This window comes from Bos grunniens, chromosome X (assembly GCF_055505025.1).
Source record: "Bos grunniens cultivar Pamir isolate PY7600 chromosome X, Bosgru_T2T1.0, whole genome shotgun sequence".
Classification (NCBI taxonomy): Eukaryota; Metazoa; Chordata; class Mammalia; order Artiodactyla; family Bovidae; genus Bos; species Bos grunniens.
The window spans coordinates 124,495,471-124,509,177 of record NC_141194.1 but is presented as its reverse complement, the minus strand read 5'-3'; the positions used below and the strand labels follow the sequence as shown (position 1 = coordinate 124,509,177).

At 38.6% G+C, this 13,707-nt stretch overlaps 1 protein-coding gene across 15 annotated transcripts in view; it reads left to right on the top strand.

Annotated features, from left to right (window-relative positions):
- LOC147341293 (transmembrane 9 superfamily member 2-like) overlaps positions 1-13,707 on the top strand; it is an 81,409-nt gene that overhangs the window by 19,951 nt on the left and 47,751 nt on the right. For 10 of the 15 annotated variants that reach the window (XR_015159581.1, XR_015159582.1, XM_086389075.1 and 7 more), the window contains exons 6-7: positions 334-461; positions 5,168-5,279. Coding sequence is in view for 11 of the 15 variants with exons in the window: in XM_086389075.1 (XP_086245201.1) it covers positions 334-461; positions 5,168-5,279 (240 nt within the window). In the remaining 4 variants the exon portion in view is untranslated. The remainder of the gene's footprint in view (positions 1-333; positions 462-5,167; positions 5,280-13,707) is intronic. The other 5 variants (XM_086389086.1, XM_086389083.1, XM_086389084.1 and 2 more) reach the window with 1 other exon arrangement.

Here is a 13,707-nt window from a genome sequence, read left to right as displayed (position 1 = left end):
ACCTATAACATTTTATTAGTTTATTTGCATTACTTCATATTTTTGTGTGGTTAAAACCAGCAATGTATGCATTTGTGAATTTTACATTTTCAATATTATTCCTTTGTAACAACTGTTTAAGACAACAGAATTAAGTAACATATTAATTTTAGGCCAGATGTTCAGGGCTGCACTTTTAATCTTATAAAAACACATTTACACTTCAGTATTCTTAATTTATAGCTTGGTTTTTTAGAACTAATATATCCCATTTTCATTCCATGCTCACGATTTATATTTTTGAGTTTATAGGAAACATTCAAACTTCTTTCAAATTTCTTTATATTTTTGCAGCCTGAATTCAACAAAACTAATACTTACTACATCTTCAACCACGTTGATATTACCATTACATATCACAGTGAAAATGAAGTAGATTGGTATGTTTCAAAATTGGTTTCTGCTAGACTTGAGCCCAAAAGGTAATTATAGAATATCTTTTAAATTAGTTCCATTAATTTAAAAATTAATTCAAAATGTAGAAGATCTCACCAGAATTTTCATTTTTAGGATATATGTGTGATATAACCTTAGACATAAAGTTTAAAAAATCAAATAGACAATTTTATTCCCTTTTACTTATAGTAAGCATGCGAGTAACATGTAGTGTGAGAAAGAACTGACAGATCTGGAAGAGAATAGCCTTATTGAGGGTGTCCTAACTCTTCTTTAGTTGCTGCCATATGACAGAGATTACCTTAAGGTTTGTGTTTGTTCAGAGGAGAATTCTAGTTACAGTGGAGTCTATTAGGCAGGTATCAGCTGGGTTTGAGGAAGAATCTGCTAGCAGTTAGAGCTCTCTAACAGTTGAATAAGCACTCTCAAGAAGTAGTGAGTAGTTAACCCCTAGATGTTGTAGGAAGAGCCTAGATGACCCAGCTCTTAGAGATTTCATAATTAAGCACCCAGCATAGTGTCTGGTCCCTAGTAAGTGAATACTTAATGAATTTCAAGGGCAGTTCTGCATTGGGTAAGAGACTGGATACGTGCAAATGATGTTCTAACTTCAAGATTCTTTGAAACTGTAGGATAAGATTGGTACTCTTCAATTAAAAGAGGGAGGAGAAATAAATCATACAGTATATCAAATCATGATCGATATGGGTAAAATGTTACAAAATCTGGTATATTAGGATGGAGGAAGTTATCCTTTGAGACTAAGGTGAAATATTAAAGGAGGTAAGTGTGGTATAGTTTTCTGAACACAGAACAAGGAATTTGGAAATTTGGATTTTAGTCTCATATCTGCTGGTTCCATTTTGGAAGTCAACCCTAAGTTCATCAAGATGGATCAGATTTCATTGTTTTTAAGTCTACTAGCCTATTTTATTTTAGCCAAGGTTGTTCCATCTGTCACAACTAATGACCAAAAGGAAAGAATAGTTAAAGAATGTACTGTACCAAGCTTTTGGCCCTGGGTACATTAACTTGATGTCTCACAGGCTCAATTTCCTCATCTACAAAAGGAGGGCACTGAATTAGGGGTTAGGGTTAATTTTAATATAGATGCTGAAGCTGAAACTCCAGTACTTTGGCCACCTCATGCAAAGAGTTGACTCATTGGAAGAGACTCTGATGCTGGGAGGGATTGGGGGCAGGAGGAGAAGGGGACGACAGAGGGTGAGATGGCTGGATGGCATCACTGACTCGATGGATGTGAGTCTGAGTGAACTCTGGGAGTTGGTGATGGACAGGGAGGCCTGGCGTGCTGCGATTCATGGGGTCTCAAAGAGTCGGACACGACTGAGCGACTGAACTGAACTGAACTGAATATAGATTCTGATGCATCAAACCCAGTTTTTATTGATGTGTATTTTTCTGGGTAAAAGGGTCCATATATTTCATTAGATAAACAAGACCCCAGAAGATGAAGAACACTGGTACTTTCCAACTCTGATTTATCTTTATAAAAAGATATTCTTTTGGAAATTAGTGGCTATGTTAAAATTTTTTGAAGATTTATTTCATAAGGTATTGCAGATAGGGAATGAAAGAAAGATTAAAAGGATCAGGGCGTGTTTATCATTAACAGGATAAACAGAGCTACCCAGAGAGGCCAGGGAATGCTAACAATTGTCAAGGGCAATCACCCATGCTTCTTTGTGTATGTCACTTCTGATAAGTGGGAATAGAATTTTAGGTTCATGGACTGTGAGATCTGACTCAGAATGGCTGCTCCTGTTGAAAGTCATTTGGGTAGAAAGGTAGTTAACATACAAAGTATGATATAGGAAGCTAATCTCATCAGCTATATGAAAATCAAATTTAGTGCTTACAGGCACATTTCATACTCTCAGGCTCAGACAGAGTTAAAAAAAAGCCAAGAAAATCATTTTTTAGAGCTGTATTTATCTATCCTGCTCATGGTAATCACTTATGTATGCATGCAATAAAACTTTTATCTAATCACAGTAAAGCTCATTTATTTGGTCCCCCTGAGTATAAGGACTGTGTTAAAATTCATCTTTTTCAGAATTGGGCAGTCTGCTCAAGGTCATAGATGTGAGTTAGGCCTAATGGTTTTCTAAGTCTGAAGTCTTGTGTTTTGTTTCAGGTACTGTACCCTGTTAATTTCCCTGATGGTTGCCATAGCTGATTATCTCTTTTTCCTTAAAACACCTGCTGCATTGGCTTTTGGGTTACCACTTCCTGGTTTTCTCTTGTCTCACTGGTTGCTCATCAGTCTTCCAAATTCTCCAACCTCTCTTTCTTTTTTTTTTGTCATTTTTGGGTTTACCACACGGTTGTGGGATTTTAGTTCTCCAACCAGGGGTTGAACCTGGGCCCTTGGCAGTGAGAGTATGGAGTCATAACCACTGGACTGCCAGGGAAGTCCCTCTTTCCTCCAAGCTCTTAATATCAGAGGGCTCCAGAACTCAGTATTTGAGCTCTGCCTCTTTCTTTATACTCACCTTGGTGATCTTACCCTGTCTCCTGGCATCAGATACCACAATGACACTTAAGTCTCTGTGTGTGTGCTCAGTTGCTTCAGTCATGTCCGACTCTTTGCTACTCTATGGGCCGTAGCCCACCAGTCTCCTCTGTCCATGGGTTTCTCCAGGCACGAATACTGGAGAGGGTTGTCATGCCCTCCTCCAGGGGCTCTTCCTGACCTAGGGATCAAACCCATGTCTACTGTGTCTCCTGCATTGGCAGGCAGATTCTTTACCACTAATGCCACCTGGGAAGCCCCTCTTAGGTCTCTAGACCTGTATATTTAGCTGTCTATTTGCCACTTGGATGTCTAATAGGCATTTCCAACTTAACATGTCCCCAAATAATCTTCTAATCTTCCCTCCAAACCCACTTCTCTTGTTGTCTTCTCCATCTCAGTAGATGGCAACTATATCCTTCTAGTTGCTCAGACCCCCAAACCATGACATCACCCTTGATTTCTCTTTATCATTCTTCCCTCATACCCTATATCTGGTCCAATCCTTTAGTATATCATGTGGCTCTGGCTTTTTTTTTTTTTTTGGCAGCACCATATGGCTTGTGGAATCTTAGTTACTAGACCAGGGATGGATCCCATGCTCCCTGTGATGGAAGCCCAGAGACCACCATGGAATAACCCATGTGGCTCTATTTTAAAAACGTATTTAGAATACACCACTTCTCATCACCTCCAGCACTATCAGCTGGTCCAGGACATCGTCATACTTACCTGGGTGGTGCAGAAACCTAGCTGGTCTCCTTGCTGCTACCCTTGTCTTCTCATAACCTTTTCTCAATACAGCATTCAGAGCATTCCTTTTTATTTTTTTTTCATTTTAAACTTTTATTTTGTGTTGGGGTATAGATGATTAACAATGTTGTCATAGTTTCAGGTGAATAGCGAAGGGACTCAGCCGTACATATACGTGAGCCTTTTTAAATTTCAGCTCGTGTCAGTCCTCCACTTAGACTCTTCCAGTGACTTCCCATCTCAGAGTAAAAGTTGAAGTTGTGAAAGTGGCTTGGAAAGCCTTATACAATCCATGTATAAGGCCAGTGGTTTAAAATAGGGCTTCTAACTTGATTAGAGACCTTTATAGAATTTTTGCCACACAGTCTCTTAAATGAAATGCAGATCTTCCCTGTACGGGGTTTAAGACCCGTACTTCAGAGCATACTTGATATGCATTATCATGCAGTAATTTAATTTTTCCCTTCAGTGTGAAATGTTGACCTGTAGCCTTAACAATTACGATTTCTCTAATTCATAGCTATTTTAAAATGTATTTTGGCTTTAAAAGAATACGTTTATCCTACACTTGTAAGGGCACATATGGACGAGACAGTAGGGTTACAAGAATGAATACAAAAGATGTGCACACCAATAACCTTTGCAGCTGTGAGTGAGTGGTTTGATTGTGCATGTATGTGTAGAGATAATACTCTCATCAGGACTGCATATTAATCTTTAGACAGAAACCATGGGGTAAACTGTATGTTGAGTTAACTAATTCATAAATGAAGCAACATGGTTTCTCCTTTTGATTTTTCTCTCTCCCCTTTTTCTTTTATTTTTCAAGAAATGGAAGAGTCACTTTATTTCTGACCAGGCATTTGCTAGCCTCACCAGTCCTGTCTAGTTTCAAGCTTCTCTAGTTTTTGTTTTCCATCTTTGGGTTTTAATAATCATTCTCTTTTTCAAACACAAAAGGTTCACATAGATATATCCTCAGGCCCTTTTATGGCTAAGCATGGCATTTTACACACAGTAGGCCCTCAAATCTCTGGGTGCTTATAAATATGACTTCTGTCTCATCTATTTGATTTTCTAACTATAGTTGAGGTTACAAGATAGATTTTTTTTTTTTAGTATATAGAAGAGAGGGATGGGATGAAAGATGAAAAATAAAGCCATTTACTAATAGAAGGATTAAAAAAAAATCTATCCACAGGCAAAGAGAAAGTTCTTAAGTGTTGTGTTTTCGGCAGGATATTGAGTCTATTTGCATGTTAGGGACATTTAGAAACAAGAATACTTTAAATTGTAAAGAGTTTTAAATGCAGAATATAATGAAAGGCCCATTTTTATCATCCTGCTGTTATTACATGCCCAAAGAGCCATGAATCAGAAATTTACAATTTCAATTTGATATCAAAATTCCCTTCCCTTTCTTTTCTCCCTCTCTTTTACTAGCTACAAACATGTAGATGAAAACCATCTAACTTGCAATGGAACCCCTATGGAAATCCCTGGAGACTATACAGATAAGTTGAACATCATCTACACTTATTCTGTGAAATTTGAAGTAAGTATTCCATGCCATAATCTTACTTTTTCTTCCAAATCAAGTATATAACTATCCTATGAAATGAAAATAAAGTCGCTCAGTCGTGTCCGACTCTTTGCGACCAGATGGACTGTAGCCTACCAGGCTTGCATTAAATTCCTAGAAGTAGGAATTTAGATAACAGGGTGTAAACATTAAAAAGACGTATTTATTTGTTTGCCTGCTCTGGGTTTTAGTTGCAGCACACAGGATCTTTGATCTTTGTTGTTGCATGCAAGATCTTTAGTTGCAGCATGTGGGATCTAGTTCCCTTATCAGGGATCAAACCCGGGACCCTGTATTGGGAGCACAGAGTCTTAGCCACTGGACCAGCAGGGAAGTCCCAGGGTGTACACATTTTGATAACACATTACCAAATTCTTCACAAAAAAGTTGCTAGGTTGTTCCCTAGCATGCTCAGCAATACTAGGTTTCTGTCAATTTAAAAAATCTTGCTTCAGAATTTTAATTCTGTGAGTATAACAAAGTAAGATAGATTCATACTAGGCAAACTCCTAAGGATCCAATTTATAAACCAGAACACCAATTTCATAATTTATTTGGAGAAATCTAAATGCCTTGTTGACCACATCATTCATGTTAGCTGGTTAGCACATCTGCCTATGATAAAGAGATATGAGAAAACAAATATAAACAGAATAGAATAAGTAGAAAGTTTCTTGGTGAACATAGGACCCCAGAGAAAAAGGAAGACAAGTATTAAAAGATGATATTCGTATGGCACATGGACCAGATGTTTATATTCATGGGTCAGGTACTCTTAGCCTTGGACAGTATTAGAGGTACTTCTCCAGAAAATGAACACTGGGGCTTTCCTTTCATAGGGAAAACTTTTTATCACTATGTAGGTATATGTATTTCTCTTTATAGTTTTTCTTAAAGACTATGTGTCATATTTTTGATTCAGCTTTGATTATACTTGATTTTATACAAGGCTTATTTCTTACAGCTTTGGATGTGCTTTCCTGAGACAAAACCCTAATCACCTTATTTGGGATCAGGTCTCAAATCTCTTTGAACACTTACAAATTGTGCTTGGTTTGTGTCATTTCTATAGATGGCCTGACAGCCATTATAACACAATTCTTCCTAATCTCATTCTCAAAGCAATTCCAGTTTGGGGATGCCTTGCTTTTGTCCCTATGTATCACCTAGAGTGGTTATCTCCATTTTATAAATGAGGATCCTGAAGCCCAGTGAGCTGAAGTAATTTTCTCCAGATCATAGCTAGCAGGAGGTGGAAGTGATATTCAAACTCAGGTCTGTTTGGCCCCAAACTCATAGTTTTTCCACTATTCCATTCTGGCTTTCTATATTAAAGGTCTATTATATTTTCTGCCTACAGAGTTACTGTAAAGAAAATGAGAAGCGTTTATGTTAGAGAGGTGTGTGTGTACTTTGAGTCATCCAGCTAGAGGTCAGGATTACTTGATCCTACATCCTGCAGTTTACCCAAAATACAATTGGTGAAAACAGGCAATTTACCAGTCCAATAAGTATAGTCCAGTCTTCTAATCTCTGGATGAAACACAGAAGTGTAATCTGGGAAAAGGAATGAAGTACACCCTGAAGAAATTAAAATAACCTTTCCCTAGTGATTGAAAATAGTATTCCGACTTCAAGCTATTATCAGAAGTAGATTGAAGAGTGGAAGCTCTTATACATTTTTATCACTTATCAATTGGCTATTAAAATTAAGTGTAGGATGGTAACAGACTTATTTGTGGTGATCATTTTGAAATGTATAGAAATATTGAATCACTATGTTGTGTAACAAGAACCGACAGATTTGTAGGTCAATTATACTTCAAAAACAAACTGAGAGAAAGAGATTAGCTTTGTGGTTACTGGAAGCAGGGGATGAGGGGAGGGAGGAATTAAATGATGGTGATCATAACTACAAACTTGGAGTTATAAGATAAATAAGTGCTAGGGATGTAATGTACATCATGATAAATATAATTAATGCTGTATGTTATATATGAAAGTTGGGAGTAAATCCTAGGAGTTCTGATCCTAAGGAAAACATATTTTTTAATTTCTTTAATTTTGTATCTATATGAGATGATGGATGCTCACTAAACCTATTCTGGTCATGATTTCATGACATATGTTAAGTCCCATCATTATGCTGTACACCTTAAACGTATACAGTGCTGTATATCAATTATACTCAGTAAAGCTGGAAGAAAAAAATAATAAAATAAAAAAATTTAAGTGTAAGAACGCTTATGTTTACAGGAAATGTCAAGGGAAAGCACATCTAAACTGAAGTTTAGACTCAAGCCAGAGGCCTACATGGTATGGTGTTGGTGGTCTGTCTGCCTGCTGGAAGCAACTGTGGCAGTCAAAAGAGCTAAGGTGCAGGTTTAGATGCAGCTATAGCATATGGGCGGAGAAGGCCACAGCACCCCACTCCAGTACTCTTGCCTGGAAAATCCCATGGACGGAGGAGCCTGGTGGGCTGCAGTCCATGGGGTTGCTAAGAGTCGGACACGACTGAGCGACTTCACTTTCACTTTTCACTTTCCTGCATTGGAGAAGGAAATGGCAACCCACTCCAGTGTTCTTGCCTGGAGAATCCCAGGGACGGGGGAGCCTGGTGGGCTGCCGTCTATGGGGTCGCACACAGTCAGACATGACTGAAGCGACTTAGCAGCAGCAGCAGCATAGCATGTGGGGGTTTTGAGGAAATTGCTTTATTTGGGGTTAGATCTTAACTCCTTGTTCTTTAACTTTCCTTAATCCTGGAAGCTATTTCAGAAGAGGAATTTTCCTTCCCACTGAAACTCATTTAAGGTGCTTAGAAGGCCTGTGGCTTCCAGATGTGGTACAATGGAAAGAACCAGACAAACCCAAGGTCTGAATCCTGGCTTTGACATTTCTTAGCTGTGTGAACTTGGGCAGGTTACATTGAGCCTATATTTCCTGACCTGTAAAATGGGGATAAAATAGTCACCTCATGTGATTGCTAGCAGAGATAAGTGAACAAACATATAAAATATTTAGCACAGCTCCTAGCCGGTAGTAGACACACAGTGTTTCCTGTGCCTTCTCTCAGATACAGGACCGCTTGCTTTACAAATGTCTTATGCAAAAGTAGCTCATAGGTGCAGAGTACACTTACACAGTGAGAATGCACTAAGCCACAATATTCTTTTTTTGCCTTTACTTAATTGCTTTTAACCACAATATTCTGTATCTGAACACCAGAAAGTTGCTGTTACAGTTGTGGGGAGGGCACCAGGAAGAGTGGTTATGAATATCTCTCATGGTGCTGTTTCTTTATTTTCTGTCTTGGGTTCAAAATGTTTGTGTTTTTTTAAAATTTTTTACCCAGTGATAATCGTACATATCAACATGTCCCAAAGTGCATTCCCAAGAATGCTAGTCAAATTTGGAAAATGCTACTTCCTACTGTCTGCTTTTGTAGCTTCACAAAGCACATGAGTGTTTGATATTGTTTTTTAGTTGCTATGTTTGACTTTTTTCGACCCCATGGACTGTAGCCCACTGGCTTCCTCTGTCCGTGGGATTTCCCAGGCAAGAATACTGGAGTGGGTTGCCATTTTCTTCTCTAGGAGACCTGCCCGACTCAGGGATCAAATTCACACTCCTGCTTGGTAGGCAGATTCTTTACCGCTGAATCACCTGGGAAGCCCACATTAGTGTTTTAAAGTCTCCTAATAGAGAAACCTTTGACTGAGTCTAACTCAACAGTTTAGACTCCTCTTTGACTATGGAGTACTATTCTGGAGTAACATTTCTATCCCACTGCAGATTCTACTATGTGCACACTAGGTGTATAAGGTGGTTGTGTCTTATCGTACCTTACAAGATTCTGTTAAACTAGAAATTTTTACATTTTAAATTTAAAAAATTTATTGAACTATAGTTGATATACAATATCATGTAAGTTTCAGGTGTACAGCACAGATTCAGTTACACACACGCATATATATATATATATATATATATTCTTTTTTAGATTCTTTCCCCTTATAGGTTATTACATAATAGCGAATATAGTTTCCTGTGCTATTTAGTAGGTCCTTGTCAGTTGTTTTAAGTAAAAAAAAAATTATAGTAGTAATTCATGTTCATTTTAAGAATATAGAAAGATCACAAAATGTAAATAAAAGTCATTTAGAATACCACCATGTGCTGAGAACCACCATGAAAATTTTGGTGTATGGAATTAAGAGAGAATTCTGAAATCAGACAGCTGGGTTTGAGTTCCTGTTTTCTACCACTACTTACTATACTAGATCTTGCCTACCATTTACCACTTCGATCTTCAGTTTCTTCATTTGTAAAACGGGGTCAATAATAGTAATTATCTACATCACAGGTGTGAAATTTAAATAAGGAAATATAACTAAAGGCACGTGGTATAGTTTCTGACACAAAGAAGGAGCTCAAACAATGCTTGCTACTAGTAGTATCATTAGGTTGTGAGAATTGGATGAGCTACATTGTTTTGTAACCTGCCCTTTTAACTTAACCATATAATGTAAACACTTGCCATATGATTACATTTTCTTCTGCATTATTTAAATTTAAACTTGGTGAGATTATATTATTTTAAATTTAATATTATGAAAATGAAAGTTCAATTCTCTACAATAAAAAATTGTATTGAACCTATAACATAGCTTTCAGTGGACAAATGAGAAGCTGTGTACTTAATTATCATTTATTGAATGGCTTCAGTGGGAATGACAGAATTTGAAAATAAGTCTCTTTTTCTGGATTTCCCCAGTGGTTCAGTGGTTAGAACGCCTCGCTTCCAATGCAGGGGGCACAAGTTCAGTCCCTGGTTGGGGAATTAAGATCCCACATGCCAGACAGTGCAGTAAGGAGAAAAAAAAGAAAATAAGTCTTTTATCCTCCAACTAAATAATTGATTCAGGTCAATAATTGATTAAAGGATATTAAAACTGTAGATGACTGAGTGCTGGAGAAACTGGGTTATTCTCACAGTGACAAAGTAGCACTCCATAGATTATTTTCTAATTGTAAATGGGAAAATATAAAAATAAATGGATAAAATAAATATGATAAATAGGAATTCATACTGATCTCCCTGATCAGTATGTCAGTATAGCAGTGGTCGTGCTAGCCCTTTCCCCTTGCTGATCTGTAACTTCTTTCTCTGATATTGAGAAACCTGGCTCCCATTATCCACAAGTTCAGTTCAGTTGCTCAGTCGTGTCTGACTCTTTGCGACCCCATGAACCACAGCACACCAGGCCTCCCTGTCCATCACCAACTCCCAGAGTCCACCCAAACCCATGTCCATCGAGTTGGTGATACCATCCAACCATCTCATCCTCTGTTGTCCCCTTCTCCTCCTGCCCTCAATCTTTCCCAGCATCAGGGTCTTTTCAAGTGAGTCACCTCTTTGCATCAGGTGGCCAGAGTATTGGAGTTTCACCTTCAACATCAGTCCTTCCAATGAACACCCAGGACTGATCTCCTTTAGGATGGACTGGTTGGATCTCCTTGCAGTCCAAGGGACTCTCAAGAGTCTTCTCCAACACCACAGTTCAAAAGCATCAATTCTTTGGTGCTCAGCTTTCTTCACAGTCCAACTCTCACATCCAAACATGGGAAAAACCATAGCTTTGACTAGACGGACCTTTGTTGGCAAAGTAATGTCTCTGCTTTTTAATATGCTGTCTAGGTTGGCCATAACTCCTTCCAAGGAGTAAGTGTCTTTTAATTTCATGGCTACAATCACCATCTGCAGTGATTTTGGAGCCCAGAAAAATAAAGTCAGCCACTGTTTCTGCTGTTTCCCCATCTATTTGCCATGAAGTGATGGGACTGGATGCCATGATCTTAGTTTTCTGAATGTTGAGCTTTAAGCCAACTTTTTCATATATAGTTTATATAATGATTTTGTTCAGAAGTTACTGAAGGATGGGACCATAATGATTAACATTTGAATGAAGACCTTTTATTCATCTGTTTATATAACAAATATTTTTGAGGATCTATTATGTTCCTGGGCTTCTTTGGTGGCTCAGCAGTAATGCAATGCAGGAGACATAAGAATTACACTTAGAAGAAAGGGAAGGTGTAAATCTAGTGCAGTATTATTAATGTCTCTAGTTGGTGACATGGTGCTTCCCTGGTGGCTCAGTGGTAAAGAATCCACCAGCCAATGCAGGAGATGCGGGTTCGATCCCTGGGTCAGGGAGATCCCCTGGAGGAGGGCATGACAACCCACTCCAGTATTCTTGCCTGGGGCACCCCATGGACAGAGGAGCCCGGTGGGCTACAGTCCACCGGGTGGCAAAGAGTTGGACACAACTGAGCGACTTGGCATGCATGATTATGTGCCTAGCATGGGAATTTTTATAAAGTACCTAGTTTAACTTTATTTTTCATACTTAACTCTGAAGGCAGGTATTTTAAATCCCCATTTTTTTTTTTTTTTTGCCTCTTGGCTTGCAGAATCTTAGTTCCCCGATCAGGGATTGAACCCAGGCCACAGCAATGAAAGTGCCAAGTCCTAACCACTGGACCACCAGCAATTCCCTTTAAATCTTCATTTTATAGACTATAAAACTGAGACTCATAAAGTCACTTGCCCAAGGTCACAAATGTAAAGGATTATAAATCTAGATTAAGTTGGCTACAGAATCCAGGCTCCTAAAACAACCACTTTAATGGTGTGAGTTTATTTTAATTTTTTATTTATTTTTTGACATGTGAAATCTTGCTTCCCTGACTGCCAGGGAAGTCCCCAAGGTATGAGTTTACAATGGGCAGGAACTATGCCTGGAAACAAAGGGTGGGGATGGGAGGGCTTTACAGACAGCCCCCAGGGGAGGGCGGGGCTCTGGCAGGAAGACAGTGTCTAGAGGCCAGCAGGCCCTGGGGCATCCAGAAGGCGAGGCCCTGGGGGGCTGGTGGAGGGGCTGGATTGGTTCCCAGAAGCCCTGGGGTTCTGGTGGGCAGCGGAGGCCAGATCCCACCATCCAGGCCCAGGCTGGGCAGAACTCCCAGGTGCTGGGAAGACTTTTTAAGAGAGAGGCCTTGAGCTAGTCCTTGAAGGATGCTGAGGAAGGCATTTTGGGAAAGGTCATAGACTGAGTTAAAAGACCTGGAATTTAGGAATTTGGAGGGGGGCTAGAGGAAGGGCTTTCCAAGTGAGAATGTACATGTGTATGTGGGGAACAGTGAATAGATTTGTCTGAAAGAAATTTTTTCATTTGTTTATTCATTCAGCAATAGGTAATAAGTGCATCCTAGGTGCCAGGTGTTAAGTCCTGGGTATATAAAGGCCAAAAAGATTCAGTATAACACCCCAGACTTTAATCGTTTATGTGTAAACAGTATTCGTAGAAAGGTAGATTTGAAACACATTTTGAATGGCCTTGAATGCTGGGCTAAGATATTTCTACTCATCATATTTTACTTTAAAAAACTTACTGTTTATACCACCAATTAAAGATTTTTTTGATTTCACTCTAATCACATTAATTTTAGCTATGTATCTGTGTATGTGAGTTATATAAGCTTTAGCTGTGGGCTAGCTTGAGACCCTAGCCACAGGTCTTGCATTTTTTTGCAAGATGCATTCCTGATTTTCAGGCACCATAGACTAATAACTGAATTTGAGAATCAGAGAGTTTTGGTACTGGTTTACTTCAAACTCATACTTGACCTTGAGCAGGTTAATTTTCTTTTCTGGACTTCAGTTTCCCCATAGTAAAGTGAGGGAATGGAGCTCAACCCTATCAGATTAATATCTTCTTTTAATAACAAATGTTTTATCCTTCTCCCTTTGCTGTTGTAAAATAATTTTAATAGATACTAGATAATTAAACTTGTCTTACACATAGTTTCAAGAGACATCAGTATAACACCACAACTATAATATAAAGGAGAAATTTAAAAAATCCATTTTTAATAAGATGTATTTCAGTCATTGTTAGATGCTTGCATCTATGTGTATTCGCATGCTCAGTCATGTCCCACTCTATGGGACCCTATGGACTACATACAGTCTCCCAGGTTCTTTGGTCCATGGGATTTTCCTGGCAAGAATACTGGAGTATATTGCAATTTCCTCCTCCAGGGACCTATGTGTATAATCATTGTAAATATGATATGTATATGAATACAGATGAATGTGAGACTATTGTATATTGGTAGCTCAAATATCACATCTTTCTAAAGGATGCCATGATTTTCTGAGATGTTGATCAATTTTAATAAAGTTTCAAGCCAAACAGTACCATTTTCCCTCAATTTACATGGTAATTGCATTCCTGGGGGAAAAATAAATGTATATTAACTTGCTTGCCAATGCAGCAGATGCCGGAGACAAGAGTTCGATCCCTTGGTCAGGAAGAGCCCCTGGAGGAGGGTA